The sequence below is a fragment of the Aspergillus ibericus genome (assembly GCF_003184845.1).
Source record: "Aspergillus ibericus CBS 121593 unplaced genomic scaffold BO80scaffold_45, whole genome shotgun sequence".
In the NCBI taxonomy this organism is placed as follows: Eukaryota; Fungi; Ascomycota; class Eurotiomycetes; order Eurotiales; family Aspergillaceae; genus Aspergillus; species Aspergillus ibericus.
The window spans coordinates 1-27619 of NW_020292143.1; the positions used below are offsets into that span (position 1 = coordinate 1).

The 27619-nt window shown below is 53.0% G+C and overlaps 10 protein-coding genes across 10 annotated transcripts; 4 read left to right on the forward strand and 6 right to left on the reverse strand.

The window, feature by feature from the left end:
- Window positions 1-385: 385 nt before the first annotated feature.
- BO80DRAFT_467782 (transcription factor domain-containing protein) lies at window positions 386-2567 on the reverse strand (the record flags this gene model as incomplete). Its single annotated transcript, XM_025722883.1, has 3 exons — window positions 907-2567; window positions 792-864; window positions 386-750 (listed from the first exon to the last, which is right to left on the reverse strand). Exons 1-3 carry the CDS (start codon window positions 2485-2487, stop codon window positions 386-388), a joined length of 2019 nt encoding a protein of 672 aa, XP_025571689.1. The 5' UTR covers window positions 2488-2567.
- A 728-nt stretch (window positions 2568-3295) lies between these two features.
- On the reverse strand, window positions 3296-3829 carry BO80DRAFT_504741 (Bys1 family protein; the record flags this gene model as incomplete). The annotated part of the gene is made up of 1 exon (XM_025724441.1): window positions 3296-3829. The coding sequence occupies one exon, from the start codon at window positions 3827-3829 to the stop codon at window positions 3296-3298; it is 534 nt and encodes a 177-aa protein (XP_025571690.1).
- Window positions 3830-4118: 289 nt separating this feature from the next.
- BO80DRAFT_414642 (arylsulfotransferase family protein) lies at window positions 4119-6136 on the reverse strand. Its single transcript, XM_025718106.1, has 2 exons — window positions 4907-6136; window positions 4119-4862 (listed from the first exon to the last, which is right to left on the reverse strand). The coding sequence occupies exons 1-2, from the start codon at window positions 5705-5707 to the stop codon at window positions 4179-4181; spliced, it is 1485 nt and encodes a 494-aa protein (XP_025571691.1). The 5' UTR covers window positions 5708-6136; the 3' UTR covers window positions 4119-4178.
- Window positions 6137-8347: 2211 nt separating this feature from the next.
- On the reverse strand, window positions 8348-10158 carry BO80DRAFT_364151 (putative isoamyl alcohol oxidase; the record flags this gene model as incomplete). The annotated part of the gene is made up of 3 exons (XM_025716138.1): window positions 8348-9608; window positions 9662-9862; window positions 9914-10158. 3 exons carry the CDS (start codon window positions 10156-10158, stop codon window positions 8348-8350), a joined length of 1707 nt encoding a protein of 568 aa, XP_025571692.1.
- A 1147-nt stretch (window positions 10159-11305) lies between these two features.
- On the forward strand, window positions 11306-12972 carry BO80DRAFT_428223 (uncharacterized protein). Its single transcript, XM_025720204.1, has 4 exons — window positions 11306-11757; window positions 11817-12189; window positions 12240-12357; window positions 12411-12972. The coding sequence occupies exons 1-4, from the start codon at window positions 11602-11604 to the stop codon at window positions 12874-12876; spliced, it is 1113 nt and encodes a 370-aa protein (XP_025571693.1). The 5' UTR covers window positions 11306-11601; the 3' UTR covers window positions 12877-12972.
- A 2502-nt stretch (window positions 12973-15474) lies between these two features.
- On the forward strand, window positions 15475-17122 carry BO80DRAFT_364128 (putative MFS sugar transporter; the record flags this gene model as incomplete). Its single annotated transcript, XM_025716137.1, has 3 exons — window positions 15475-15568; window positions 15623-16896; window positions 16955-17122. The coding sequence occupies 3 exons, from the start codon at window positions 15475-15477 to the stop codon at window positions 17120-17122; spliced, it is 1536 nt and encodes a 511-aa protein (XP_025571694.1).
- Window positions 17123-18920: 1798 nt separating this feature from the next.
- BO80DRAFT_482141 (zinc-dependent alcohol dehydrogenase) lies at window positions 18921-20321 on the forward strand (the record flags this gene model as incomplete). The annotated part of the gene is made up of 4 exons (XM_025723396.1): window positions 18921-19083; window positions 19144-19511; window positions 19558-19636; window positions 19683-20321. The coding sequence occupies 4 exons, from the start codon at window positions 18921-18923 to the stop codon at window positions 20162-20164; spliced, it is 1092 nt and encodes a 363-aa protein (XP_025571695.1). The 3' UTR covers window positions 20165-20321.
- BO80DRAFT_364080 (putative C6 transcription factor) lies at window positions 20215-21883 on the reverse strand (the record flags this gene model as incomplete). Its single annotated transcript, XM_025716134.1, has 3 exons — window positions 20215-20565; window positions 20613-21069; window positions 21117-21883. 3 exons carry the CDS (start codon window positions 21881-21883, stop codon window positions 20215-20217), a joined length of 1575 nt encoding a protein of 524 aa, XP_025571696.1.
- A 2147-nt stretch (window positions 21884-24030) lies between these two features.
- On the forward strand, window positions 24031-24743 carry BO80DRAFT_414656 (DUF967 domain protein; the record flags this gene model as incomplete). Its single annotated transcript, XM_025718107.1, has 2 exons — window positions 24031-24124; window positions 24207-24743. The coding sequence occupies exons 1-2, from the start codon at window positions 24089-24091 to the stop codon at window positions 24741-24743; spliced, it is 573 nt and encodes a 190-aa protein (XP_025571697.1). The 5' UTR covers window positions 24031-24088.
- A 76-nt stretch (window positions 24744-24819) lies between these two features.
- On the reverse strand, window positions 24820-27571 carry bipA (Hsp70 family ATPase KAR2). Its single transcript, XM_025724008.1, has 5 exons — window positions 27025-27571; window positions 26938-26968; window positions 26715-26879; window positions 25562-26667; window positions 24820-25512 (listed from the first exon to the last, which is right to left on the reverse strand). Exons 1-5 carry the CDS (start codon window positions 27173-27175, stop codon window positions 24947-24949), a joined length of 2019 nt encoding a protein of 672 aa, XP_025571698.1. The 5' UTR covers window positions 27176-27571; the 3' UTR covers window positions 24820-24946.
- Window positions 27572-27619: the final 48 nt, after the last annotated feature.

The window sequence follows — 27619 nt, forward strand, 5'->3', positions numbered from 1 at the left end:
GGGGGGGGGAATGGGGGGGGATGTATGGCTAATAGTGGGTAGATCGCCTAGGCACTACGCACTGGCCGAATGCCAAACATGTCGCCAAGACGAATATCGCCATGCGGGATGGAAAGCCTTGTCCTGTGGCTAGGGAGAGACCGGTGCAGGAGCCCGTCTTGAGTGAGAGGGTGTTTCGACTGACCGGGATTCCGTATTTGGAGGCGATGGAGAGGGAGGAGATTCAGGTGCAGGGATCTTGTTGATGTTGCTTGGTTGAGATATACTTGTGTTCAGTGGTTATTGCTCTGCTTTACGCTGTCTGGTCATGCTTGAGAATTCAAGTATAGTGCCTGAGAATACTCGTATAATGCTTGATACTCGTATAGAGCTAAGAATGAAGTGCTCAAACCTCAGGACTATCTAAGTACACCATCCAGTTCCAGAGTTCTTCCACGTTGTATCCCTCAAATGGAAATACCTGGTCGATGTGGATTCCTTCCGGCACGAACCCGTCCAGCATCGTGCTAAAGCCTAATGAATCTATCCCATCGTGTTCCCGCGCCCTGGTGTCTACAGGAGAAGCAAGGGAAGATGCTACATCATTTTCCCTCGTATTCCGTTTCCGTAACTCGATTGGCTGCGCTATATCTGCATCTTGTGGCGATTGCACGATCGCTGGTGTCAGGGGATCGGTGGACTTGGCTACCTGTCGAGTCTCGCGTCTAGTGGATAGGTGGGCGCAGCACTGGTCGTAGATAGCCCCGATTCCTACTTCTATCAGTTATGCCTGTGATATAGAGGATTCGTACCTTCTATAAATCGCGAATCGGTGTTACATCTCGACAGATGCTGCGTGGTATACTCCAAACACGCTTTGAGCAGCTATCATCGTCAGACTAGAACCTCAAACAGACAACGACATACCTGGAGATCCATATCCTGCAGACGAGAGCCCGGATGTTTAATCAAAAAAATACCTAGCACGATACACGCCAGCAGGGCCGATCCAACCGTGATAATCTGCGAGTCAGCTCGTCGCTCCGACAGCTCGACGCTGAGCTTGGCAATCGCCCGGGCACTGTTCACGCAAATAGCCTCTCCATGGCGCATTCGAAACTGGGATGGCTCGTCAGAGCAATATCTCGCCACTTCGGCCTCGAAACTGGCAGTCGGGGCAATCAACGCCGCTCGATGCAGCGAGATCAACGCACTGTGATACTGGATTGAGATAAAAGCAGTCATGTGAAATTCCTCGTCCGCGCAGAAGAGATCATTCCCCGGACGTAAATCATTCGGAACCCGATTAGCCCAGGATAACAATGCCCGGTCCAGTCGAGCAGTCCCTAACAGGATTTGTCGCACATCTCTACTCCCCGATTGATTGTAGATATGATGGCTGATGCTGCCTTGATATTCCCCCAGCTCGACGTGCCACTGCAGGAACTTATCTTCTGGTCGGAAGATACCCTCACTCGGCTTAGGATGTTGGTATCCAATGACCGTCGGACGGCCGGATTCCAGATGCATCATCTTCTCTAGGCACCAGCACACGGCCCACACTCGTCCTTCGATGGACTTTTCTTCAGAGGCCGAGGTAGAGGCACGGTTGATTCCCAAGGTGTAGGCAGTGCGAATGGCCATACCGAGGGTTTGCCAGGCCAGTCCTTCCTGATTTCGCCCCCGGTATGCGATAGTGAAGAGGAGCAAGGTCTGCACGGTGGGCAGATACGGGATGATGATGACGTGGGAGAGCAGACACGCTGCGGCGTGCAGGTATCGGTCCCCATCCTCCGTCAGACCCGGTCCTACCTCGTCTGCCCCTAAACTCATGATCAAGTATGCCGATACAAGTCGAGGGATCTGCTCGCGGGGAAGGTTGTCGAATCCCCCGGCGGTTGCAAAGAGTTCCGTGCCCACGCGCAGTCGGGTCGTATTGAATATCGGATATAGGGAATGAACCCGAGAAAGATAGGCGGACAAGTACCGATCTCGTTGCTCAGGATGCGGCAACCCAGGTAACGACAGAGATAAAGGCAGATCAATCTCCTCTGCATGTCTCATCCCGTATCGGAAGCAGCCAGACACCGGTTTCAACCGCGCCGCCTTGAAGTAGACATCCAGTGATTTGGCCAGACATTGCGAACTGCTCCCTCCCATGATCTTCATCCGATCGGTGCCATGTTCCACATTAAACGAAATATCGAACGGGTGATGGACGGGCGAATCCTCAGCGGGCTTCGGGGACGTTGTCCCTTCATGATCGGTCACCTCAGGCTGGATTCGCTCCTCAGTGATACCCTTCTCTGACGCATCCAACCATTCCCGAATGCCAGTCACCCCCGGCCGCTGGGGATCGGTAGTGATGCACTCCTGATTGCGCACGCGGCAGTTGCGACACTTGGGGTACTCGGCATCACATTTCACTTTCCGCTGACGACAAACGTTACAGGCCATTGACAGCCGCGGGCGCTTAGCGGGCTTGTCCATGATGAAGCCTATGCCCATTCTGCAAGTATGGTCTGATGTTATCTGGCAGCATCGTGGGCAGACCGGAATGCGGGGTACCGAGGAGGCAGCCAATAAAGCCATCTGATTATAAACAGTACTTACTAGACGAATCGCGAGTGACAGGAGCAGTTCTCGGGGCTGAGCAGCTCTCGGGTCCAATCGGCGCGGGCTGAGGGGCCGAATTGCGGAGTCGTTTGCGGGCACCAATAGTATACTCCGTGGTAATATGCCTAGTACACAGGTGGTTGAATTTCTCAAACATGTAGAACCGTCCTACTAAAGGCAATCCCCTAAGCCGCAGAGTATTATTCAGGGAAGTTCCTATATCATCAATTGAGGAATACTCCTACACATCATGTGATCTCCCATATAAAGACTGCAGCTTCTCCACTAATCTCACTCACCATCCCACTTGTCATTCATCATCCAACGATCGAATTACGAATCCTCATTTTATCAATTGCACCATGTAAGAATGGCGACCAGAATACTCATCCATGCCTCCTTGGCAGCGGGCATCTGCGTCCCTTTCTACTTCCCCTACCAGCGATCGAAACAGCCGAAGCAGCGATCGCCAGTGAGAAGGTAAAATTTTCCCATACTAGATTGAGCATCTCTAACACGAAGCAGACTGTATCCCGCCATCGGGCCATTCTTTCACCTCTACTGAGCTACGGTCAGAAACATTAACGAAGACAACGAACATTCCATAAAAGACATAGAACCATATCATTAGCTACATAACCACAATGGCATAACCCCCAAACCTCCTCATAACCCCACACCAAAGAACTACTAAGGAAAATCAAGCACAAACCCTAACAACCACCTCCCCCTCCCCCCCGATCACCCTAACCTGACTCCCCCCCACCGGCACCCCATCCTCCCAAACAATCATCTCCTTCTCTTCCCCCCCTCCTCCTCCTCCACCACCCCCCGCAACAACCCCCACCGTAACCCTCCTCCCCCGAAACGGATCCCCAAACACATCCGACAAATCGAACCACACCTGCTCGTTCACCAAATTATACGCAAAGATCATCTGCGGGGATCCCGTGTAGAGGCCGTTTCGAACGGTGGTGATTTTGATGCTCACGCCGCCGGTTTGCGCGTCGTGGTGGAATATTTCGCTGTAGTTTTGGGTTGCCGGGATGGTGTATTGCGGGGAGGTGGTGGAGGAAACGCTCCAGATGTAGATGGGGGTCGTGCAGTTGTTGTGGATGGTGGCGTGGCCGGGGGTTATTGCTTTGTTGTCTGGAGGAGGGGTGGTGGTGGTGGGGTGGGGGGTTGTGAGGGGGAGGAGGGATAGGAGGGGGGTGAGGAGGTAGATAGGTTTCATTTTGGTTTTAGTTTGGGTTTGGGAGTGGGTGACTTGATGGTGGAGATGGGTGGGTTGATTGGGTTATATGTCTGGCTGGTGTTGTGGTTTGGCTAGCAGGTTGCGGTTGTAAAGAGGCATACATGTTACATCCGTCGCTGTATGACTGCTCTATATTATTAGAAGACAGTCCTACAGTTGTGCCACCGTATCAGTGGCACAGAGCACAGCCGATGCTGTGACCATGTGTCAGGTGTCAGGTGTCCGTAGTGAGTGACAGAAACTACTAAGCACAAGACATAGGTAAAATAGGTATTCATGGTATAGCCCGATCCAGCGGTATATTTACAATCTATATACAACACACGCATCAATAGTACGCCATCGCCGATGTCCCCAACGGAATATTCCCCCGTCGAGCAACCACCTGCAGCCAGTTCGTCCGCATCCCCGTCAAATGCACCTTGGTCTCGAACCCCTCGCGTTTGACCGATGTCACAAACGTCGGCTCCCCATCCGCCGCCGAGGCGGAATAGACCGCCCAGTTGTCATACTCCGTGGCCCCATTCCAGCTCATGAACATCGTCGCCGAGTCGGAGGCCGTCCGGATGATCGCCACCGCCGGCTGCCAGAACGGCGTTGCCTTCCACTGACACTTGAAGCCCCGGTACGACGCCACTGCATTGTCGTCGCCAAATTGAGCCGTCATCACCTCGTTATTGTTGGCATCAAACTCCTTGAGCCGTGCAATGGAACCGTAGCCCAACACAACGTGGGAGCTCTCCTCGCTGAGAAGCTGGTAGCTGCCTTGGCTGACACTGTGAATCACATCCTGCGAGTCTTTCAACCGGCGCAGCGTCGACACCTTGCGGTTCACCAGATCCACATTCAAACTCAAACCCGTGGTCGCATCAACGGTATCCGTGGGTGTGTTGGCGTTGTTGAACAGACTCACCAACAGGCCTTCTTCCGTCTGGTGGTACACCCGGATGTCATGTTGCCACGAGAAGACGGCACCATCATCGATCTCAAAGTCGCCGACATTTGGTTCACCCTACACTGATTAGTTGCGAGTCTGCAAGCAGGACGGTCACTTACACTCAGTCGCCACATCACCGTCCCGTTGTTGTGAATGTAGAACCCAGACCAGTAGTGCCGCAGCGAGATGATATATCCGTCATCCATCAGCTCGACCGAATTAATGTGGTAGGCATCCCACGGCTTCTCCTGGGTGCCATACTCCGCTCCCAAGCCCTGCTTGGAAGCCTCGATGGGAATGCTTCCGATGTGGTCCAATGCGCTCCACTGATACACAATCTCGTTGGTCGCAATATCAATCTCGAAGAACATGCCATCGAGCATGTAGTCGTCCGGGTTCCCTCCAATAGCAGTCAGATCATGTTGGGTGATGTTATAGGCTGTGACGAGGAGGGTGTTGCGCTCGGTGATATGACTCTCGTGCAGATCAATGTACGAGTCGCGGGGAAGGCCATCAGGCGAGACAAAGTTGTCCGGGAGGGTGACGGTGTAGATTTCGCGGTAAGTGTTGTCAAGAATATGCACGGTGCCGTATCCAAATCCGAGTTCCATCATATCCCCGGCCCAAAAGGTGATGACGTCTTCGTTGTATAGTTTCTGCACCCGAAAGTTGGCCGTCACCTCTTCAGGCCCCTCGTAGACCAGGTTGCCATCCTCATCGTAGATCAACGCCGCTGTACCATGCGCCTGGTTTCCTCGAGGACCGATAAAGAGATAACCGGGGTCAGTTTTGCCGGATTTAGTGATCTTGATCTGGGGGGGAAGATATGGCGCCGTGCGGTACCCGGTGAAGGGAAAGTTATCGGCGGCTACCTGCGTCAGCAGCAGGGCGCTGAAGGCGGCGAGAAATCGACGAGCCATCCAGCGCGAAGAAGCTGGAACCAAATTAGAGCATTAAAAGGATGTATAAAGGAGCTAAAGAGCGACTAGTGATCACTCAGAACGATTAAGGGAGGGACAGTGGTGAGTTTAGCGGAAGAAAATGTCACGCAACAGCACGCTGACGAGTCACGAGACGAACAGGGATAGGAATAGGAATGAAAAGAATGAAAAGAAGTAAAGGGAGAAAGAAGAGAAGAGAAAGCGCAAGGAAGAACAACGATCGCCAGGAGAAAAGTTGGCAGATGGAAGATGGAGAGCCTGCAAGCCTGAAAGCCACCGCGGTGGACGGGCAAAATACCTGCCCCTTGCCGCTTAGGGCAGGCGGAACGTCCGGTGGGCCCCAGGCACGGGATGGCCACGCGGATGTCGAGGGCTGATTGGCGGAGATACAAAGCCGACCGGCTGGCGGTGGGCAAGTGGGAATGCGGTTTCCCCTCCGTTTCCACAGGCCACGCATTCCTCCCTGCTGTCCGCGGCTCTCACTGGGCCCTGTCACGTCAGTCCAGGGTCTGCCGCTGATTGTGACCGTCTGATCGTCTCTGGCCTCGAATGACAGCCGTTCCAGCTCACGATCTTCGCCCACAGCATCCACTGGAACCCTGGTTGCTCGTCCTGATTTATCCAGCCCTGCTCGCTGATCGTGAAACTTGCAGCCCGCCACATCGCCGTATGCTTTGAACTTCTTATACCACGATGCGAGGATGAGGGTCGTGAAACATACAGGCGTGAGCCCCGCATCAAGGTTAGGAGGACTCCAGGAGAAAGACATGCGTTGGCCTTTTCAAACAATGCCCCAGACAGGCATGGATCCAGAGTTTGCCCGAGTAATCTACCAGAAACGGCGGGTTTCATCTAGAGCCCTGAATTACCCTGTTCAGCCGTCTGCTACAGATCAACACCGCAGAACAGGGCCTTGATCTCTCCTCATTCGTCACGTGATAGTGAGTCCCCAGCGTACGTAGTGTAGCTTTAATGCCTGAACTGGGGAAGGTCTCTCCCCTGAGCCACTGCAGTCACATTGACCAGGAAGCATCGATAATGCGTACAGTCCTAGATTGGCACCCGATGACTTGTTGACTGCAGCATCCTATGAATTAGGCGCAGTGGCCAAATGACCGACATGGCGTTTCCTCGGTTCTAAATATGTCCTCCATACTGATATGCAAACCGAACGACAATGATGGATTAACTGACTACACCAAGTTCACCAGCAGTCGGGAGCATCATGGTCGCAGACAAGGACCTTGATTCCCAAGACAATCTCCTCAGTTCTTCGTGATGGGAAGGAGAATGACGAGAATCATCGGTCTATTCCTCTTTACAAGCACATCTAACTGAGATATGCCAAGGGCCACGCAGACGACCGCATATCCTACTAGACAGTAAAGACCTAGGAATCTACCCGAAAGGAGTACTGACAAGCAACCACATATGCATTCCACAAGGGAGCTATCAATCATCCACCTTTCAAATTCTTGGCTTGACTGTACCGTATACTCGTGCATGGGCTGCCCTATCCACATCCGCTCGGATTTCATCGCACAGCGCTTGTATGTATTCCCGTCTTAGTTGCCGCGCCGCATCGAAAGACGACACGGGCTGTCTAACGGTCTTGACATCAGCGTTCATACCCCCAACAACCCCTCTCCAGGGTACCTCGGGTCGTCGGTATGCATGAAACTCATTCTGAAGCTCGCGTGCTCGTGCATCGACAAGCCCGGCAAGAATACCATTGACACTCTTACAATCTTCCGGGATTCTTCCCATGTGGTTCATTTGCCCGCCCCCTACTTCCATTGGCCCTCCCGGCTCTCTGGTGCCAATGGCGCGTCGATCTGCCATGCTGCCTATTTCTTTCTTCTTTCTTTTTTCTTTCTTGTTAACTCGGCTGTTCTATTGAATATATAAGAACCCTTTATCCAAGAGTCGGACTATCCCCCTAAACAGGTGAACACCTACCGATCAGTCGCGTATGAATTTAACCGCGAACAATAATCGACCCACCCTTCGAGAATCCAGGTAGAACAATGGAGTATTGTAAATTATATCCTCCGTATTGTATATGGTAATAAAAATAAAAAAAAAGAGGATAATTCTTTGTTTTGCGGGAGTCAAAGAAAAGACGGAGGGGAAGGAAAATGAGGGGTAAATTGATTATTGCCTTGCCTGACCGCAAGTCTTGATTATGTACTACATCCCTGCCTCCAGCCAGCGAGCGCAGAAGTTGAAATTTACATCGTTGATGATTCAATGGCCCTATTGGCCTCGGTACGAGTTGCATTTGAATTTAAGAGTGGTGTTATTTGTGTAAGATTGAGGGTGGTATTTCGCTTCTTTTTCCTCTTTTTGTTTGTGTTTGTTTTCCTTTTTTTCTAATTTTACATTTAACTTCGCTCTGCTAGACTTCATATCTAGGCAACCGGCTGAGAGTCGGCAAGATTATTCCGTCGAATTGAGATCACAGGTCAGTGTTCTATAGCAAGTACTAGTATTTTTCTGGTAATGAAATGAATAAGATAATGATGTAATTCGTATTAAGTCTATAGGTTATAGGTTCTATCGTCTATAATAGCCGCGCAATTATAATCCATCCAGATAAACATTACGTATTAGGTATGTTTAAGCAGAGCAGGACTGCTCCGTCTTGCACATGCGTCCCGATTCGTCCACCGACCAGTACTCACTGCCCGCACCCTTGAGCACGTAGAAGACATGGTCCGGATCGTACTTCTCCTTGATCTCGCACAGCTTGGCATAGGTCTCCCCGAAGAAGGCCTCCTGCCAGTTGTGCTGACGGAAGCTGGCCTCGTTCTCGTAGGCACCGGAGCCAGGGGTGACGGCCTCGAGCTGAGGAACGTAGCTGTTGGCGATGTGTTCCTGGTTGGCGACCATCTCGGACCAAGGGGCAGTCTCGTTCCAGGGAGAGCCGATCTGCATGGTCACGGCGGCGTTACGCCAGGCCGGGAAGACGGCGTTGGTGGTGTCGTTGGAGTGGGTCACGTTCAAGCCCACACCCACGGCAATGACACCCTCGGAGGTGATGTTACGGAGAGCAGCGACAAGGTTGGTGGTGTTGGACTCCAGAGTCTCACGGGGAAGAAGGCGACCGCCGTAGTTGTAGGTACCCACCTCGAGGTTACCGTAGGGAAGGGGACCCATGTACTTCTCGTAGTGCTCAAAGTATGAGGCGTACTCGGTGTAGGAGACGGTGTATTCGATGCCCAGCTCGGTCAGAGCAGAGAGGAAGGGCGACAGAATGGTCTTCACTTCAGCGGAGGTCTTGTTGTAGGCAGTCAGGGGGTTGATGAGGAAGACCTGGTTGGTCATCTCGTAGATCACGGTGGTACCGGCGTCGACCATAGCGGGCAACAAAGTGTGGAAGCGAGCCACGGCCTCGAAGAAGAGGTCAGTGGTGATGTTGGCCACAGTGAATTCGACTCCAGCACCCGACACGGTGGCATCCTCATGGGCCTTGACTGTGAGGGAGGTCACGACACCCAAGTTACCAGCACCACCGCCACTGAGAGCCCAGTAGAGATCAGTGTTGTTGGTACGGGAGGCGGTAATGACATCGCCCGACGCGGTGACCACCTCAAAAGCCAGGGTCTGATCAGCTCCCAGACCAAAGGCAGTGCTAAGGGCGGAGTGACCTCCACCCATGGTGTATCCACCGGCCAGACCGACGGTAGGGCACTCGCCGCCGACGACCACGAGTCCCTTGCCGTACAGGGCATCGAGCACTTGGTAGCCCATCACACCGCTGCCCAACTTGACAGCCTTGCCCTGGTAGGTGGAATCCGACCAGTCCTTGATTTCGACATCGTTCAGGTAGTGCGTCCAGACGGACAGAGCACCAGCACCAGTAGAGCGACCAAGGTAACTGAGATGGTTAGTACTCCATTACTCAGGATCCTAAGAGAGTGAAGAACTTACTCATGACCAGTGTTCCGAATAACGAGACGAATGTTGTTGGACTTGGCAAACTGAATCGCGGCAACGACATCATCGGTCGAGGAGACGTTGACGGCGTAGCTCACATAGTTGCCCAGCAGGCAAGGCTTGGACTCAGAGCTGAAAGGGTCACAGCTCTGGTTGGCAAAGTAGGGTTGCATCACCGACGAAGAGGAGACAAAGCTGCAACTGACATCAGCCTGATTCATCGTCAAGCGGAGTGAGGGGCCTTACTGTGTCTGCGGGTAGTACCAGTTGTTCTGCAAGTCCGTGCAGGCGGTTCCATTGTAGGACGGATCATGGCAAGGGGTACCGATGGGAACCGTTGCAACCAAGCGGCCACCCACGGTGCTGTTCAGGGACTCCCAGCTGGATGCCGAGGGCCAGCAGCTATCGCCGGGCAGGCAGTGGCAGTCGCTAGACGCAACGGCCTTGGAGGTGAGAGCAGCGAGCGCCGCAAGAGACCAGGAAGCCTTCATCCTGAGAGAAGATAGAAAACAAGTTGACTGGGGGAGGTACTGAATGATGACGATCCCTTCCGTGGAAGACTACTTATATATGATGACACAGCGGGTCGAATCTGATGCCATCAGGAGGCTATTCAGCCATCATCGGACTTATTCCCCGAGTGCGTAAAGTCGCGGAGCAGGCTGGTGGATATTCCTCCCGCCGCAGATTAGCCGGGGCCTGGCTAGATGGTTGACTGATTGGCAGGACCTGAGCGAGCGATGGTGTGGTCGATAGTCAAGGACCAACTAGCTGAGATAGGAGTCGGAGAAGAGGCGGAAGTGCCCAGGTACCGATCGGAGGCGCCTCCCGTTGGGTGAATCTGGCACGGTGGTACTCCTCCGCCAATTTCAAGCCCCGCCACTAACTGGCCAAGGGCAGGATTTAGGCTTTCGGCGACGACTGGAATCGGTGGTGTGGGTCGTGGTACACGGTTTCATTGGCAGCCATCCGCTGGACCGTCTAAAAATGAGTACCGCGGAGTTCCGGGGGTTTGCCAGTTTGCCCTCGGCTGGCCGCCTGGCGAACAAACACTGCTGAGAGGACTGCGGACGCATCGCGGTCTGAATTTGATGACCTTCCTTCTTCTAGCGCCGAGTCCGAATCCTTCTTGCTATCGCTATTTTTGTGGCGTTTCCCTCCTCTACCTTCCCAGCCTGGACGACTCCGTAGATAGTCCCAACCCCAAAACCTGTTCCTGACCGGGGTGATTGATGGCTGCCTTCTCGTCTCCCTGGAACGTGGCTTGACTTGGCTGAGAAATTTCACACAAACTTTGACAATGCCCCACTGGCTTTCCATCCAGTGTCATGGTTCCGTACCGGTCGCCGCCGGGGGTGAGCTTGGAGCAAGAGATCTCCTGTCTTCCGTCCCGTAGGGTATGGGTAGATCTGCATGATGGACGAGTATAACGGTCCTGGCTATCTAAGATGCCCGCTGCAGAAGCCAAATGCATGGGGTCTGCATGGCGATCCTGGCCTCATTAAGGATACTGCCGACCCCTGTTCACCTCGTGGCAAAGGAGTCCGCCGGTGCGCGCTAACGACGACCAGGATTTAATTAGCACCCAGGCAGAGCCTGGAACTAAGTTCCCCGGCGACGTGTGCTAATTGGGGAAAGCTTTGTCCAGTCGACGTCCCCACTGCGACCGCGAGATTTGTCCGTCGCTTAGCCGAAGCACCCAGGAATTGGATGGAAGCAGCAGCCCAAGTCTTCCGAATATTATGTTATCTGCGCCATGGATCCAATATTCCAGCCATGCTGCAAAGTCCCGGTCGGCAACCATGAGGGCTAAAGTCGCTCAGAAAGTATATTTCCCCTAGAGCCGAATCTTGTGGGAAATCGGCATATAATAAATACTATCGCAGTCGCATCTGCTGAAGCATGAACACTGTCACGGACCTCTGCCCGTCGAGATGGGTTCCAGCATAACTAACCCTTCTGGCCTGGCCCTGGAAAGGGGCATGTGGGCAGCAGTTGCTGTGGCCACCGTTATCATCATCCTCCGCATCGTCGCAAAGATCAAGATTCACCACTTTCGCTTTGACGATGTGTTGATGGTCATTGCATGGGTAATCCCCTCCCCACCGACCCTGAACCCCTGGCGCGTCTCTGACCCTCTGTGTTTCAGGCATTAACACTCGCATCCACGGTCGTCTTGACGCTCTCTGTCCAGAATGGCTTTGGCACCAACCTCGAGACTCTGCCACTCCACAACACGAAACAGGTGCTGAAGTACATCGCCATCCAAGTACCCCTCGTCACCATCAGCACCGGTCTGGCGCGCTCTTCATTTGTTCTCTATCTGCTCGGTATCCTCGGTGGGAAAAAGAAGTATTCGATTGCATTATGGTTCGCCATGCTGCTACAGCTCAGTGCCAACATTGTCTCGGCCGTTCTCCCGCTCTGCATCTGCCGTAACGTCCGGGCTCTGTGGGATCCGACCGTCAAGACCACCTGTGGCAGTAGTGTGGCGGTAGTTCGGTTTTCGTACTTCTCGTCTTGTATGTTTTGATTCTACTGTCTTATGGGACTGTGACTGACCATTGGGTAGCCGTCAATACGGCCACGGACCTCTTCCTGGCGGTGTTTCCCACGATTATCTTCTGGAGCCTGAATCTAAAAATGCGGATCAAGATCAGTTTGATCATGCTACTGAGCCTCGGTATAGTGTCAGTCTCCCCACTTCTGCTACTGGTACATGGCAGTGGACTAACCTGAGCAGTGCCATGGTTGCCTCGATCATCAAGACCACCCAGCTGGACGAAGTGCCCAGCATCACCAACCTGGGCGCCGGTGGGGCAGTCGGACTAATCCGCTGGGGATATTCGGAGAACCTGATCATTATCATCACGTCCTCCGTGCCGTGCATCCGGCCCCTGCTGATCTCATCCGTGCGCAAGCTGTCGAGTGCGGCGCGATCTCGCTCCTACGAACTCAGTGGGCCGTTCTCGGCCAACAAGGGGACGACGAAGAACGGCACGGCGCCGACGCGGTTGCGGGAGCAGGAACATGAACACCAGAGCTCGGACAATCGGGATGACTGCGACAGCATCGAGCAGATCCTCAAGGACAGCTACCGCACGGGGTCGACGATGGAGTCGGGACGGGGGATCAAGAAGCAGGTTGAGATCTCGGTGGTGTCCAACTCCAACCAGCCGCGGTGGGGAGATCGCGGCAGCCGGCCTTAGGCAGGCATTTCTTTCCTTTGTTTGTTCTATCTGTATAATACCTCCCTTCATGAGTCACATGCCCTGTAATGATACACAGTAGACTATCGACCACCTTCTACCATCTATCTACATAGTACCAGCCTCTCCTCTCCTCTCCTCTCCAGATCTCCCCACATCCTCTCTCCAACAACGGAGGAATTACCCAGATAGGTATCCTCCCCAGCCTGATCCGTGCTCTTTCTCCCGTCGGGGAACTGAGACATCATGGCAGAGCACTAACCAGTTTCTTCAATTCTCAATAGTTGGCTCGCATCCTCCTCCTCCACCATTACCACATTACTCATTCCTCGCCGCATTAGGCAGATATCCGATCGTGGGAAAGTCAGCCACCCTCCCAGTCACGTCCAGACTTGTCTCACCCACGAACCGCGGCTTGGAAGATGAGTGGACCCAGCTTCACCTCACTGGTCTCCACCTAGCTGCGAGTTCAGGCAAGATCGCCCAAATTTTGGGCCGGATCGAGAACGGTCAACCATGCGGTGCTGGTGGCCAACCTGGCAATGTGACTGGCTGATCGGACTGCCTATCTGGCATCTGCTGGGGCACGAGTGGTCGGAGCTTTCAGGGGATAGTCCGAACCCTGGGTAAGAGTACCATAGCTCCTGGCTATTGATAGCCACCATGCTCACTCGACGGTGCTAATCCCATGTCTACGATCCCTTGTCTATGATGGTACACCGCAAATGGGCGTGGCGACCAGGCGATCGGCCACGGATTGCGATTGACATGTTCTCCGGTTAATCCATGTAACGGAATGTCTTATCAGAACTCAAAATAGGGGCAATCTTGGTTGCTTCAACGGTTCGTTTCAACGTCTACACTAACCTGCCACCTGCAGATCCCAAGCGTCCAACAGTGACAATCATGTCGATCACGAACCCCGGACAGTGACTGAATCAAGTAGGCACGCCCGGCGGCCATTAGTCGCTGATGACCGACGTCAGTCCCTGGTCAAAACATACCCGGATTGGAAGATGCGTGCTCGCGATTGATGTCATGACTCATTGCCCCTTTGTCGGTATGTCGTGCTGTTATTTCAGGATTCTATGCCACATAGACTCGCTCACCATATGATCCTAGCCTCCATAAGACTGAAACAAAGGGTTGACCTGCACAAAATAGTCATAAAAGCCTGATGAAAGCGTCCAGAGTCTGCATGCCTCGGCATCGCTGATAACCTGCGATCAGCAAAATGTGGTAACTAACCGCATATTGCCGCTTACTAATCAGGAAAAACCGAGAGATGAAATTTGTATAATCTGCACAATCTATATCCGCGGAGTTCATGCTTGGGACGACATTCTCTGTTTCTCCTCCAGGATCGAGATAAACGCCAAGATGATCGGCAGGCAACCTGAAGCGATCCGGGAGCCGGTCAACTGCGCTGATCGGAACAGCAAGGCATCTAGAAGACATGATCATGAGTTAGTGTCCCCTGGGAAGACAAGGAACATCTACGTGCCAGTCGATAGGTGGCCAGAATAATGATTCCGTGCTGCATGCCTTGAAAACCCCGATTGCCAATCTGGGTGAATCAAGATGTCTCACGTGACATAAGCCAGCATGACATAATCACACTCTCATGTCAGCAGTGTCTGATCATGTGATTATTGCTATCCATAATGGGAAAGGGTACATCTTTCCAGGACAGGACTATGGGCTTGATTGAACGCTAGGTCTCTTGGATCTGACTTTGGCTTTCAAATATCACTTATGCACGGTGCTGCTGCCAGATCGATACTACTTACCCTCTGCAACCGGCCAGCTGCCAAGCCGGAGACACAGAGAGAGACGATTCCGTCCAGCCAGCAAGTCGAAGTAACCTTAAGTGCCCCTAATCAACTCCTCCCCGGTCCTCCAATCACACCCATCGCTCCCATCTGCCGATCATCTCGTCTTTTTGCGGGGTACCGATCCTGGCCCTCGCCATGTTGAGATGAGAACTCAATGTACCCGCTAGCTCATTGAAATCAACGAGATCTGTGGAAAGAGGCTTCCTGAGATTAAGCCATGAGACTGCCAGACAAGGTCCGATCATGTCTAGACCGTCTTTTCTCCGATTCGATGCTCCAACTGTGTCGTCACAGATGGCTATCACGTCATCCGAACCAGGTCTTGCCCATCCGGAACCAACCACCATCGCGGAGTCGCAGACATCAGGACCTGAGAGCCGGACTTGGCCGCCAACCCCATACACTAATGCGGCATTGGGGGGCCCCGAGCGGGGGATAGCCATCTGACTTCTCTCTTCGATATCAATCACAGCAGATCTTCGCACAGATGCCGCGTGGCTGCCATCTAATTGCACAACAGCAAGGAGGCTACTTGCAGCGCCCACGGCTGAGTGGGTAGTCCATTCTTGGTATATCCGCACAAGCTTATTATTGCCGTGTAGCACGCGCAAGCGAAATCACGCAACACGGTCTGTCTAATCAGTTTAAATCTCAATGTGGCCCTGACGGATCGGTCCTTTCTGTTCCCGTTTTCCCCTGAATCGTGCCTCACGCGGTCTTCAACTCGTACCCAACACGCTCGCTTGAGGATAAGGCATCCACGATGGGTCGGAAATTGGGTCTCTTTCGCGCCATTTATCTGGTATCAGCCAGCTGCATGGGCTCTTTTGCCTTTGCCTTTGATACCGGCGTCATCAGTACGAAGCATCCAAGGGCCCCTCTCATATGACGGCGACCTAACCAGACACCAGGCGGCGTTCTCACGCTGCCTTCTTTCCAGCAAGACTTTGGGTATACGACTGCTCAGAAGACGTCTGTCAATTCCAATGCTGTATCTATCCTTCAGGCGGGCGCCTTCTTCGGCTGCTTCTTTACCACGCCCATCGCCTCATTCCTCGGGCGCCGGCTTGGCCTCATCCTCAGCTCTCTAGTCTTCACTGTCGGTACTATCTTGCAGGTCGTCAACTCACACACCTTGGGCACGTTTTACGCCGGTCGGGTGATTGCTGGCATCGGTATCGGCGCCGCGACAGTGCTCATCCCCGTGTATGCTGCTGAGATGTCTCCCAAAGACCTCCGTGGTCGACTCGGATCCTGCTTTCAATTGTTCTTTGCCCTAGGGGTCATGGTCGCCTACTGGGTCACATATGCTGTATCGGAGGACCAGCCATCCGCCACGAAACAATGGCAGATCGCACTGGGTCTCCAACTCCTTCCCTCGTCACTCCTCCTCTTCGGAATGTGCACCGTCAAGGAAAGCGCTCGATGGCTTGCATCGAAAGGAAAGATCGAAAAGGCCCGAGAGTCACTGAAATGGGTGCGTGGCGGCGAGGAGACCGAAGAGCTGCAACAAGAATTCGACGAGATCATGGCCGGCATCGAAGAAGAAACGCGAATCAAGGAGGGCTTTACCTTCCGTGAACTCCTCCTTCCCGCCAATCGATATCGACTGTTCATCGCCTTTACTATCCAGCTCGCCGCCCAACTCACCGGAAACACCTCCCTCGCCTACTATGCCACGCAGATCTTCTCCGCCGTGGGAGCCGGCAACTCCAGCAAGCTCGTGACAGGCTTCTTCGGCGTGGTCAAAGTCGTCGGCGTTAGTATCTTCCAGATCTTCGTCATGGATCGCATCGGTCGGCGCTGGCCCTTCATGGTCGGCGCCGCCGCCATGGGCTCCTTCATGCTCATCATCGCTTGCATCCTGGCCACTCATTCGACAGATTCCAACGAGACGGGGAGCGCCTCGCCGTCAGGAATCGCCATGATCCTCATGACCTATTGCGAAGCATTCAGCTTCAACATGTCATGGGGTCCGCTGCCCTGGCTGTACGTGGGCGAGATCTTCTCGAGTCGCACCCGTGAGATTGGCGTAACCGTTGGCGCAGCCTCGCAATGGTTATTCAACTTTATGATGTCGCAGGTTACTCCGCATGCGATTGAAAATATTGGATGGAGGATGTTCCTGATGTTTGCTATCTTCAATTACGCGATCGTAGTATATTCGTATATCTTCTTAAAGGAGGTGCGTTCCCCCCCCGGCGGTATTTCCCAACCCCCCCATCCATACTAATCATAACCAGACCTCCAAATACTCACTCGAAGAAATGCAACACGTCTTTGGCGGCGACAGCCCCCACTCCAAACCCGACAGCAACAAACTCACCACCACCGACACCATCGACAAGACCGACGTCAGCGAGGTTGAGAACCATCGAGACCGTAAGACCGCCACTCCAACGGAGGGTTAATGCTACTGTCATACCGAGCAGTTCTGGATTCTGTAAAGGGTAATGATAATGTGTGCACGTGCATGTTCATAAACAAGACATGAATTATACATACCGATAGGGGTATTCAGGTAGATGGGTAATGGATAATACAACATAGTCCTTGCAGCGCTGGGATAATGTGAACTGAACGGAAGTCGTGTATGTTTCGCGATGAATGGTACTGGGGGGTTCAATCCGAGTCATTCTTGCCGGCAGTCTTGTGTTCACCCAATCACCCCGTCTTCTAAAACTTTCGTTCTAAACCGTAACGAAACATCAATACAACTACAATTCCACTCCGAAGAAAGTCATATACCGAGGTATAAACAAACCCATATACTACAGAGAAATACACCCCCAAGTAACGGAGAACCATCCCCAACGCATCCCCAATCAAACCCACCGATTTCTCCCCCACCAAAGGACACTTAACAACGCAAACACACACACACACACACACACACACACACACACACACACACATCCCTGAATCCTGCTCGTGATACCCAACGCCCTAGAACAACATAGCCGAATACCTTTCAACCCCATACACCCCCTCAACACACGACGAAGAATACGCCTACATGCCATCACCGCAAGCGAGGATATCAAAATCAATACGTTTCAAACCTCGCCCAGTATATGACTGACCTACAAGAAATGAATCCGCCCCTTACGTCTAAGGTCGGAAAAGAAGATGATCACCATTCACTATCAGAGTATCTCCAGACTAGTATTTCATTCCCCGGAGGATCCCTTGTCAAGTCAAGTGAATGTTTATATACAGAGAACTCTAGTCAGCATACAGAGTGACCCTTCCACATACGCATAGTGCCAGCCGCCTCGAATATTTAGACAAGCATAGAAGAAGACTCGATCAATCTCGCATGACACCAGAATGCTTACTTCGTTGTAACGAATGTTCTACACTATTATCCTTCTGCCTTGTAAGTGATGCTCTGCAAATCATCTGACCTCTTACCCTCTAGCTTACCTCATCCGCTAAGCCATATCATCATATCAGTAACCAACTTTCCCTTCAATTTTCGCATCCTGGGTCAAGGATGAGCGAGGGACCTTCCATAAGTAAGCGCCTGTCAAATTAATAAACCAGCTCATATTCTGCATAAGGATCGCTCATGCAAAGCACAGTCCCCTGCTTGATCGCTCGGTGATTGACCTGTTCTGCGCATAGAAGCGACGCCAGTGCATAGAATACTCAACGACGCCCGATCGATAATCGTCCAACTTCCACCCCACAAAGGAACCACAGGAAGGTAGAGTGGAGTGGAGGTATCCCGTTGTGGGGTACCATACAGATGGAGAAATAGCTCGGAGAAATAGAAAAATGCTGCTGCATAGGATACGGAGAAAATGCGGAGACGTATACCTGCAGGTAGTAAAGCACAGAACTGCTTCTTTGTTGGCACAGAGGAGAGAAGGAGATTAGGCTTCTTCTTTCTCGTTATATACGAGCGGGATCCATCGAAGCAGTGGTGGTGGTCCTTGCTTGAGCTGCGCAGCGTTTGTTTGGTTCCTCGGAGAATTAACATGGAACGGCAAATTGGTTCAATAGCCGATACGATGCCGTCGGTAGGCAGAAGGTCATCGACCAATTGGAGAATTGTCACTTGCATAGTTCGTTCCTTTCAGCTACTGTGTCTATCTCCGATCTTATCTATAAGGCAGACGGCCAACTGAACACTACTTAAATCGCTCAAATGCCCAAGGATAGATTCTAACATCCAGTCCAAAGCAAAGGCAAGCGCAGAACAAAATGGGTGCAATGTCCCTTCCTTCAGAGATCCCTGAGACTCAAACCGTGGCTCTCGTCCGCGAGCTCGGAGGCAGCGTCGAGTTTCTTGACAATTATCCTGTCCCGACTCCCGGGCCAAATGAGGTGTTAGCTAAGGTGCTCTACACGGGCGTCTGTCAAAGTGGTTAGTCCAGCGATTTATGATCGAGTCATGTTGACATCTAATGGCCAACTCACCTTGCAGACCTGCACACGAAAAACGGCACGGCAGCCGGCGCTGACGGCAATCCGATCACAAATATCAAATTGCCGCATGTTGGAGGACATGAAGGGGTGGGCCGAATTGTGTCACTAGGTCCCAACACCGGTCCTGAATTGAAGGTCGGTGGGCTCGTCGGTATCCGCTTCTCCAGTCGGATTTGTAGGAGGTGTGAGTTCTGCTTGGCCGGCACGGAACAGCATTGCATCAAGGGTACGAACCACCTGCACCATGAAGACGGCAGTTTCCAGGAGTACATCGCCCTGGATGCCGACTACCTGACAATACTGCCTGATGATGTGGATCCCAAGGTCATCGGGCCGGTATTGTGTGCTGGAGTGACAGCCTACAAGGTATGACCAGCTTCATAGTCGGTGACAGACTGCTAACGTCATGTAGGCAGTCCTCAACGCGAACATCCGGGCCGGCAACTGGTTGGTCGTAGTAGGTGCTGGAGGTGGTCTCGGCCACTTGGCTGGTACGTCTGTTCAAAGTCCACGGCACGACACACACTGACCAGACAGTCCAATATGCCAAGGCACAAGGGGCATTGGTAATTGGCGTCGACGCCGGCGACAAGCGGGGTTTTGTTCTCAACTTAGGAGCCACAGAGTACATCGACTTCACTTCGACGGATCCCGTGCAAAGGGTTCATGAAATCACAGGCCTCGGTGCGCATGCCGTAGTTGTGACTGCAGGAAGTGCTAAAGCCTTCGCCCATGCTTGTGATATGCTACGGGTTGGAGGCAGTCTGAGCTGCGTTGGAATCCCGCCAGGCCGCCCAGTGCTGGAAACCCCAATCTGCACCATCGTGATCAAAGGACTCCGTGTTACTGGTAACCTGATCGGCTCCCTGAAAGAGTGTATGGAGGCGGTGGACTTGGTCCGGCGTGGGGTGGTAAAACCAGAGATCAAGGTCCGGTCATTCAAGGAGTTGCCTCAAGTGTACGAGGACATGGAGAAGGGTGATATTGCAGGCAGAATCGTGCTTCAGGTCTCAGAGTAATTTACTCAAGTCCAAGCAAGCAGTCAGTCAATTTCACATCTTCTGAACCATCAAATGCATTCATCGAATCGATCCTCATAGAGTATCCACTGCGGATCGGTATACTGTTCAGGCGAGTCCGAATGCTCTTCTACTTCGTGAGCGATATCTTCATCGTCAAGTGTCCAGTGGCCAAAGTCCATGCTCAGCAACCGTGCAGGGGCCTTGACTAGGGCATCGGCTGTCTTTGTATGCAGTATGGCTTTTAACATCGTATCCTGTTCTAGAAAAGGCTGCAGCTTCTGATATAACGCATGCAGAAAATCTTGTGGCCCTAACTGGAAAGCTGAGTAGGCCGAAACGGAGGGCGTGAACAGCACAGTATCCGCAAGTGAGTTTGCAATCTCGAAACACTTCAAGAGCTAAGCTACCATTAGTATCCAACACCCAAGCAGTGAAGAAGACCCACCTGATCGCGTCCCAAAGGCAACAGGTCGGATTCGGTGAAGCCTTGTAACGACCTCAACAGATCGCGGCTGACTACAGCCGGGAATTTGAATGTCATGAGCTCGGTGTAGGACTTGGATGAGAGTAAATGCCGAGACAGAGCTTCCTGCCAGACGATAGTCCTCATCCATTCCTTCGTGATACAGTAGTCTGCAATACGGGTGGAGGGTCGGTCTCCTTGGCCGAATGATAGCATTGACAAAACCGATTCCGTTTCCGCGAGACCATCTGCAGTCATGACCGGCTGATCGCTGCTACCGGCGTTCCTGCGTGCGGAGGAAAATCCGTCAAATGTGGCGAACAACCTGGCCAACTCGAGCAGGCCCTTCACATCCGCGTTACTGCCCACATTCATCTCATCTGGCAGCCGAAGGGGACTTTTATACGATGGTTCCAGGCCAACATGCATGGCCCAGCCTCTGTGAGCAGGTCAGCTAGCGCACCGCATCTGTATCAAAAGGTTTACCTTTCAGACACCCAGAGCAGGAGAAACACAATCTCCTTATTAGCAACAATATCAGGTGTATCTTGATCACTTACACCCTCATCCAACTTCAACAACCTGGCCCCCGAAACAGCCTCTTGGATGAACGTCATGGCCGAGTTCCGTTTATTGAGTTTGGCGTGGTACACATGAAGGAAGAACGAGACCAGAACGCCCCTCATATCAAGATTCTCCCGATACTTGTTCACCTCACGCATCCTCATACACTCCGATGCCATGGCTGCGCTATCAACAACCCGATCATCCACAGTTATAGGTGCAAGCTCCAGCTGTGCCATGGTGGCCGCGCAAAGCGCCATAGCCAGACATAATGAACCGACATCATGCGTGCCACCCTCAAGTTTCTCCAAAAGCACCTCTGCGTTGACGACCGGCCATACACTATACGAGGCCTCCTGATACAGACGCACAACCAACGCTAAGGGACCCATAGGGATTGCGGGAGCACATTCCTGGTCGTCCCTCGGCGCAGACCCTCCCTCCACGCTTGTAACACGCACCTCATCATGATGATCGACAGACGAAGCCGCCAAAGGATCGACCGTCGGGTGCCCCGGACCACCCGAGTAGCGACGGACCTTGGGGCCCCTCCTTCGGGCAGGTTTCAGATAGGTGCAGTTGACCTGCTTGGGAGCGTTCTGGCAGGTATCGCAGGGCCAGGCCCCGCTGCACTTCACCTTGCGGGAGATACACTCATCGCACGCCCGTTTGGTGAGTCGATGGCGCATAGATAAGGGTGAGGTGCTCTGGATGAAAGATAGCTGGAGGACGGGATGACCAAAATGGGGAGAGAAGGGGGTCGGGAGGGATGACGGCTGCAGATGAGGGGAAATGCGGAGTCACCGGGTATGCCACCAGTGCAATTCGTGCATCCCCACCACCCCTGGATTTTCTGGAGTCCGCTGGGATATCCCTTTCGTCTAAGCATACAACACTCTGTCTGTTGGGGGACATCTGAAATCAACAGCTGATGATACGCGGTAAAGGATCGATTCGCTTACCAGACGAAAGCCCTTACTGTTTCACGCCAGCCAACTCCCCTGTACCCATGTAATTCCGCATGTCAGACTTTGGAGATACTCCGTTATATAGCCCCTCGTAGGATGCAAATTAAGAAAATCACCCAGGAGAACGACTCCCGATCATGCATAAAGGAATAGTGCTCGCCCATGAGCGCTCCGACTGACATGAACCATCGTGCGAATCATTTGCCTCGGAGGCATTATTCCTCATAGCAGGATCGAAGTCGATCAAGAAGACAGTCTGGAAGGACTATCTCTGTCCTCGTCAATCATCAATTTGTTGCGCGAGATATCCCGATGAAGAATCCCTGTTCGTTGCAAAGACTCATGTCGTGTAATGCAACCATCGGGCGTCACGACGAAGGCCGACCGGATGCTTGCCTCGTATTGGTCTATCATGGCTGCTCCGAGTGACACACCGATGTACTCGGTTTGCAAGTTTCTTTCGGCATGCCGAATGAGATCGCTTACTAGATGGCCAAGAGATACCAGTTTGCCCAGAAGATCGCTTCACGTCAGCCCGGCTGCCGTCGCCGTGACTCCTGCCTAGAATGCCGATTTTCCCGGCCGATAATTGCTCGCAGTTAGGTTGTCTAAGCCTCCTCTGATATGTTCTCAGCCTTAACACGCACATAAACCGTGCGACATTGACCGCGCCTTCATTCGCTTCCGAAGAAGCTCACTGTCTTCCCCGTGTCTTATGTCCTGTGTTGACAGTGGGGTCAGCAACTGCATTGTAGACATGGTCCCAAATATAGCTCACATGCTTGTTGGAGAAGAATGCATTCAGAAGAGGCCAGACATGGTAGGAATCCACCTTCTCAGAAGCAGCCACACATATATATCTCTGGAGGCCAGGTTGTTAAGTCTTTTGACACGTCTTCGGTGGCAGGATATGGGTGATAGGCAGAGAAAGCAGAGAAAGCAAGAGATCAAGGGTAAACCGTTGAATATCTCTCTGATAGTCAGATGGAGCTTGCTAGAGAATACCAGCTTGCCATGCCTTCCTGTTCAAGGTGATGAAATGCGCCTGGAACGCAGGAGAAGCTCTTCAGTCCATAGATTCCATTCAGTGAGGCTCGGGGCCCATCCTGGCAGAACCATTGCAGCCACCTGGGAGTTGTAAAGATGATAAGGTACCAGCCTTGTTTCACAAACAGCTCAGAAATACGGCTAACAGTATCTAAGCCATTGGTGTGCCATCAAGTGAACAGGAAGAGAAGTTGAAACGGCAAAGTTTATCAGAGCCATCGCTAGCATAAGATGTGAACCTTAACAAGAACGGCAAGTTCAAAACACAGCTATCCAAACAATTAGCTTCTTTGGACCTAGATATCCCATATAAGCCCGAAACCCGTCCCTCATCTGGACTCCATACCAATGACCTGCCTCGAGGACTAGTCCATGGCGCGCTTATCCTTCCTAACCCGGCAACCACCATGTCACAAACCTTCTACTATGTAACTACTTCACGTCATACCAGTAGAACCCAAATTGTTCTGCTTATCAACCTCCATGTCATTATCCCAAGTAACAATAACCACCTCCCTACTACCTCAAACCGCACCTCTAGATACTTAGTACAGGCTTATCTAACTTGTCTCACATATTATTAATACATCTTCAAATAACTAGTTAACTAACTAGTTATCATGTGATGCTTTATGTAAGCCTATACAGCAAACACCAACCATATCCAGTATCCACTTCCAGCCAAGGGTTCCCCCCACGCCGCCCCTCTCGACTTAGATAAGTACCTACCACCACTTACCTACCACCTACTATATAACTCCTCCAACCCCCACCCCGCCTACTCTCGCGATTCTCATTTACAATCGCACCCAAACTCCCTTCCACCATACCCTCCACTTCCAAACCATCACCACCACCACCTCAACCACCATTACCAAAATGGAAGACAGACCCCTCCCCGCAGCCAGCACCGACGTACGCCCCCATTCCCTCCCCCAATTCCACCCCCCTTGATCTCCCCAACTACAACCCCCAACTAACATTCACCAACACACAGCTCTCCACCCTAACAGCCCTCGAATCCTCCCCCTCCCTCCTCTTCCCAACATTCACTTCCACCACCGCCTACACCCTCGGCCAGGCCCTCCGCACCCGAATCCTCTCCCTCCCACCCGCGCAACGCAAACCCGCCCTAATCAGCATCTCCCTCTCCGGCTTCCCCACACCCCACATCGTCTTCCAATGCGCCACGGAACCCGGTACCGTCGCGGATAACGAGGAATGGGTGCGGCGGAAACGGAATACCGTGTTGCGGTGGGGCGTGTCGAGTTGGTTGATGCGGAATAAGATGTTGAGTAGTGGGGTGGACAGCAAGGGGGTGGAAGCGGGGTTTGTGCGGAAGTTTGCCCTGGTGAGTTCGGGGGGTGGTGGGGTGGCGGATGATTATGCGATTCATGGTGGGGGGTTCCCGGTGAGGGTGAGGGGGGTGGATGGGGTCGTGGGGGTTATTGTCGTGAGTGGGTTGAAGCAGGAGGATGATCATCAGGTGATTGTGGAGGTGGTGAAGGAGTTTATTGCCCAGGGGGGGCAGTAGATACCTTCTTTAAGTCCTTAGGTGTTAGGGGTGGGAGGCTTGTATATAGATGGGAACTACTGGTATGATGGATACTACTGATAATGTAACAATGGTATCATGTATTGCTGCCTCGACGAGGTCAGGTATCAGTATCACTCTCGGTGACGGCCAAAACAATTCTCAAAACAAGAAAAGAACTCCGTAAATCCCTCTATGTTATTTTACAGTTCATCATGCCCGTAGGCCTCGTCATCCTCGTCCGCCGGGGCAGAGCCGTACAGCTTGCTGGTGATCGGGTACGCCACGTTGGACAGCTGCTCCTTCTGCTCCTCGAAGTCCTCCGTGGTAGCAGTGGCAGCGTTGTCCTCGAGCCACTCCGACACCTCCTTGACGGCGTCAAGGATGGTCTGCTTGTCGTCCTCGTCGATCTGGCCACCCAGGCCGTTCTCGTCGTTGACCTGGTTCTTCAGGCTGAACGCGTAGTTCTCCAGAGTGTTGCGGGCCTCGATCTTGGCCTTGATCGCCTTGTCCTCCTCGGCGAACTCCTCAGCCTCGGCCACCATGCGGTCGATCTCCTCCTGGGAGAGACGACCCTTGTCGTTGGTGATGGTGATGGACTCGGCCTTGCCGGTGCCCTTGTCGCTGGCGTGCACCTTCAGGATACCGTTGGCATCCAGGTCGAAGGAGACCTCAATCTGAGGAACACCGCGGGGAGCGGGGGGGATGCTGGTGAGCTCGAACTTGCCGAGCAGGTTGTTGTCCTTGGTCAGAGAACGCTCTCCCTCATCTGCGCAAGTCAGTATACAGGAACATCACGGGACAGTCAAAACACTTACAAACTTGGATGAGGACGGTGGGCTGGTTGTCAGCGGCCGTCGAGAAGATCTGAGACTTGCGGGTGGGGATGACGGTGTTACGGGGGATGAGCTTGGTCATGACACCACCAGTGGTCTCAATACCCAGGGTAAGGGGGTTGACATCCATCAGAACAACGTCACCGGTACCTTCCTCACCGGAGAGGACACCACCCTGAACAGCAGCACCGAAAGCAACAGCCTCATCGGGGTTGATACCCTTGCTGGCCTTCTTGCCACCGAAGAACTCCTCGAGGAGGGCCTGGACCTTGGGGATACGGGTGGAACCACCGACCAGGACAATGTCGTCAACCTCGGACTTCTTGACCTTGGCGTCCTTGAGCACCTGCTCGACGGGCTTGAGGGTCTTCTTGAAGAGATCCATGTTCAGCTCCTCGAACTTGGCACGGGTGAGAGTCTCGGAGAAGTCGTTGCCGTTGTGGAAGGCCTCGATCTCAATACGGGTGGACATCTGGGAAGACAGAGTACGCTTGGCCTTCTCAACCTCACGCTTGAGCTTACCCATGGCCTTGAGGTCCTTGGTGACGTCGACGTCGTTCTTCTTGTTGTACAGCTTGACGAAGTGGTCCATGACACGGTGGTCAAAGTCCTCACCACCAAGGTGAGTGTCACCAGCGGTAGCCAAGACCTCGAAGACACCGTTGTCGATGGACAGGAGAGAGACATCGAAAGTACCACCACCGAGATCGTAGACGATAACCTGGCGCTCATCACCGGTCTTGTCCAATCCGTAGGCGATAGCGGCGGCGGTGGGCTCGTTGACGACACGGAGAACGTTCAGGCCGGCAATGGTACCAGCGTCCTTGGTGGCCTGTCTCTGGGCGTCGTTGAAGTAGGCGGGGACGGTGACAACGGCGTGGGTGACCTTCTTGCCAAGGTAACCCTCGGCGATCTCCTTCATCTTGCCGAGGACCATGGCGGAAACCTCCTCAGGAGTCAGGGTCTTGGGGGTCTGGTTGACCTCGACCTTGACAACGGGCTTGCCATCCTTGTTGACGACCTTGTAGGGGAAGTGCTTGGCGTCCTTCTGGACATCCTTGTCATCGAACTTGCGACCGATCAGGCGCCTAATATGGGTTAGCGATGTTCGCAAACACGTGCCGAGAAAGCTCACTTGATGTCAAAGATGGTCCGGGTAGGGTTGGCGGCGTATTGGTTCTTGGCGGCGTCACCGACCAGGCGCTCCTCGTCGGTGAAAGCGACGTACGAAGGGGTGATACGGTTTCCTTGGTCGTTGACGAGAATCTCAACCTTTCCATTCTGCATCACACCAACACAGCTGCAATCAGTCAGTTTGTTGTTCCCTCGACAGTCGCGTGATTGTGCAGTTAACATACGAGTAGGTGGTTCCCAAATCGATACCAACAACTATCGCAAGTAAACGCGTCAGCAATTGTCTACTTAAACAGCTGCAGTCTCCTTACCAGTTCCGTAGCTTTCCTGAGGCGACTGCTCATCCTGAGCGTGTGCGGTTCCGAAAAAGGCGAGGGGGGCAATGAAAACGAGAAGCAAGTAGAAGATGGTGGTCCAAGCCGTGAAGGGCTTGGCCGCACCCTGATTCGAGATGCGCGCCATGATGTGTAGATGCAGACAATGTCCGTTTCACCACAGAACACGTAGCAAGGGGATTAAACGGGCTCCTCTACCGGAGAAGACAGCGAACGAGAGATCCTCCTGCGCCTCTAGAAGAATTCCTGGCACGAAGGTGATAAAAAAAGACTGGAAGACAACAATCCAACCCAGACAGCACGGGCAGGAAAGGGAGAAAGAGCGGATCAAGAGGAGAAGGGGGGGGAGGGTGGTTGGGTGGAAGAAGGCGACGACGGAGAGAAGAAAGATTGTGTCTGAGAAGCTCCGGCCAGCTTCTTGTATGGCTTGCCAGCGGCAAAGAAAGCGCAGCGGCCATGCTGGCCTTTTCGCGGGTATCCGACTTTAAGGTTACTCCTCGGCTGCTGATTGGTTCGTGACGCGTTCAGGGCGCGGCTGAGTCAGCGTGCACGGTCACCGCCCGGAGGTTCT

Excerpts from the sequence above, each read along its gene's own strand:
- BO80DRAFT_414642 (XM_025718106.1), bottom strand. The coding sequence starts at position 5,707 with ATGGCTCGTCGATTTCTCGCCGCCTTCAGCGCCCTGCTGCTGACGCAG. Across the intron at positions 4,863-4,906 it reads CGGTGATGTGGCGACTGAGT|GGTGAACCAAATGTCGGCGA; the intron begins GTAAGTGACCGT and ends TAATCAGTGTAG.
- BO80DRAFT_428223 (XM_025720204.1), top strand. The coding sequence starts at position 11,602 with ATGGGTTCCAGCATAACTAACCCTTCTGGCCTGGCCCTGGAAAGGGGC. Across the intron at positions 12,190-12,239 it reads GTTTTCGTACTTCTCGTCTT|CCGTCAATACGGCCACGGAC; the intron begins GTATGTTTTGAT and ends ACCATTGGGTAG. Across the intron at positions 12,358-12,410 it reads CTACTGAGCCTCGGTATAGT|TGCCATGGTTGCCTCGATCA; the intron begins GTCAGTCTCCCC and ends TAACCTGAGCAG.
- bipA (XM_025724008.1), bottom strand. The coding sequence starts at position 27,175 with ATGGCGCGCATCTCGAATCAGGGTGCGGCCAAGCCCTTCACGGCTTGG. Across the intron at positions 26,969-27,024 it reads TCAGGAAAGCTACGGAACTG|TTGTTGGTATCGATTTGGGA; the intron begins GTAAGGAGACTG and ends TACTTGCGATAG. Across the intron at positions 25,513-25,561 it reads CACCGTCCTCATCCAAGTTT|ATGAGGGAGAGCGTTCTCTG; the intron begins GTAAGTGTTTTG and ends TGACTTGCGCAG.